General features: G+C 35.6%; 1 protein-coding gene across 1 annotated transcript; it reads left to right on the plus strand.

Annotated features, from left to right (window-relative positions):
* The first annotated feature begins 899 nt into the window (after window positions 1-899).
* Window positions 900-1,976, plus strand: LOC136811911 (uncharacterized). The gene has a single exon (XM_067068530.1). It carries the CDS (start codon window positions 920-922, stop codon window positions 1,871-1,873), a length of 954 nt encoding a protein of 317 aa, XP_066924631.1. The 5' UTR covers window positions 900-919; the 3' UTR covers window positions 1,874-1,976.
* The last annotated feature ends 503 nt before the right edge of the window (window positions 1,977-2,479 follow it).

Consider the following 2,479-nt stretch of genomic DNA (forward strand, 5'->3'; position numbering starts at 1 on the left):
AATATTTTTTTTAATAAAGAAAAAATTAAAAATGAGCCTGAAATAAAAAAAAAATAAAAATAACAAGAAAAAATATGTTTTAATCTTTTTGAAACTGATGGGCCGAGAATTTAAGAAGATAAATATTTTTTTTAATAAAGAAAAAATTAAAAATGAGCCTGAAGGCCCTCTTACACGGAGCAATAATGAATTAAGATAAGATTTAAAATAATCACGAAACGATAATCTTATCTTATTGTGTCGTGTATCAAAGTTTAAAATAATAAAATCATTATCTTGATGACGTCGAACTCCCATTGTTCCGATTATTGTAGAGAAGTCGATTATAATCAAACTAGTTTGATTATAATCGACGAGCTTACGATATTCAAAACAAAAGAAAGGAAGAAAAATCTATCGATCTGGCTGTGTAAACAAACTATTCCATTCATTTGATCATGCAGCTAGTGTGTTTTGTGTTGTATTTTTTGTGAAATTATTAAAAAGTGATAAAGACAGAAGTTCATGTGTAGTTAGTCTGCATGTAGAGAGCCTTAACTGACGAAAGAAGTCAAAATGGAAGAAGGAAATGATCAGTATACTCAACAATTGTTTCAGCAGTTTTTAGCGGAAAGGAGAAAAGCAAACCTTCAACAGCAGCAAAGGTAAAGCATTCCCCTTATTAGGCTTATTCTGACAAGCCAAGCATCTCTAGCAAAATCTCCTGACTATCTGACACAAAGTCTTGTCCTATAAAATTGAAATTATTGATGCGGTGGATTGATCTTAATTCATTTTGCATTTTCTGCAAACCTAAATTCTATGTAGCCTAGGTTATGTATGCAGCTTTAAATGTAGCAATAATCATTTACTGATAATAAATCTCTACAGGAAATCTTTCTTTTCTTTCAGCGAATTAATGGAGCCTTTGTCACCTGCGATGACGACTGCGTCGGACGAAGCTCAAAGAGAACTACCATCTCCTATCTACACACCTGAACAACTCGATGATATGCAGTACGCGTTAGAAGAGCAACAAGAGCAGAATTATTCTACTGAATATCCACCTCGCCCTGACAATGAATCAGCCTCTAATCTTATCCCAACTCCAACAATAGACGCCAGGACAATTTCTGCAAAAGCTAAAGTCAAAGCACCAGCCAAAAGACGTGGTCGACCACCCAAGAACCCTGCTGATGTGAGGGATTGGAGTGACGAAGAAGTAATGGTTTTAATCAATCTCTGGCAGACACACGAAAGTCTTTATAACACTAGTCACGAACTTTATTACAACAGAGACATACGTCAAATTACAATCGATAGTGTCACTGCAAAATTAGGTGAAAATGGAATAACTGCCACGTCCAAACAGGTGAATAAGAAGCTAACTGATCTAAGAACTTATTATGGGGCCCAGAGAAGGATGGTCGAAGGCTCAAAAGACGGTACTGGGAAAGGAACAGCTACGTTATATGTTTCTCCATGGAAATTTTTCGACTCGTTGCATTTTTTACGAGACTCGTTTACACCACGTCAGACAACAAGCAATGCACCAAAAGATTTGGTTGGTAGTTCTGGCAGTACATCTGCAGTTAATATTTCAGCCTACAATGAAAACAATGCACCTTCAGCAAAATCACTGAAATTGATGAAAGATGCAGAAACTAAGAACTTACATCAAGTAATGGCAAATGCTACAAATTTATTGGGTCAACTTGCTCAACCTAAAGAAAAACCTGCCCAAGTTCAAAAGGATCAAGACGACTATTTTTGTGACTTGATAAGATCGATGATAGGAACAGTTCCAGAGACTGATTTGAAATCAAACATGCGATTGGAGATCCAGCAAGTTATCTTGAACTATAAGCGTATGATTGCTAGTCAAAACGTATGATTACTAAATAAACGTTTTTGAAACTTTAACTTGTTCTTGTAGTTGTTACTTAGCATAGCTTCTTTTGTATTTGAAAAAAGAAAAGTAAAGTATCTTTTGTTTTAATTTATGTCTTTTTACTTAAAAATCAGAAAATATAATAGTAGCTGTATTTACAAAGACTGCGATTTTGCCTCTGAAAATCTTAAAAATATCTTTAATCTGATACTAAATCATATTCCACTGCCATTGAACTTGTCCAGGTCCAAAAAAATGATCAGCAAACATTTCTCGAACTTGGCTAGCTGTACGGTTATACGCGTTGTTTCTTCTATTTCGTTGCAATTCGAGGAAAGCCAAGTCGGCTAAATTTTGCTCACGCCATGCTCCTTCAGTTACTTCACCGGTTTCTTCGTTGACTTCGTCGATAAAGCCCTCTGGTGTATAAGAGTCGGTTGAGTGTTCCCTAAGCATATTATGAATTACAAGTGAAGCAAGTGTGATCGTTACAGCCTTGTCAGGATCAAGTGGGATTTTGGTCAAAAAGATTCGAAATCTACTTGCCAAAATGCCGAATGCATTTTCAGTAACTCTCCGGAAACGAGATAAACGATAGTTGAAAACACG

This window comes from Clytia hemisphaerica, unplaced genomic scaffold, assembly GCF_902728285.1.
Source record: "Clytia hemisphaerica strain Z4C2 unplaced genomic scaffold, Clytia hemisphaerica genome assembly, whole genome shotgun sequence".
In the NCBI taxonomy this organism is placed as follows: domain Eukaryota; kingdom Metazoa; phylum Cnidaria; class Hydrozoa; order Leptothecata; family Clytiidae; genus Clytia; species Clytia hemisphaerica.

Excerpts from the sequence above, each read along its gene's own strand:
- LOC136811911 (XM_067068530.1), top strand. The coding sequence starts at position 920 with ATGACGACTGCGTCGGACGAAGCTCAAAGAGAACTACCATCTCCTATC.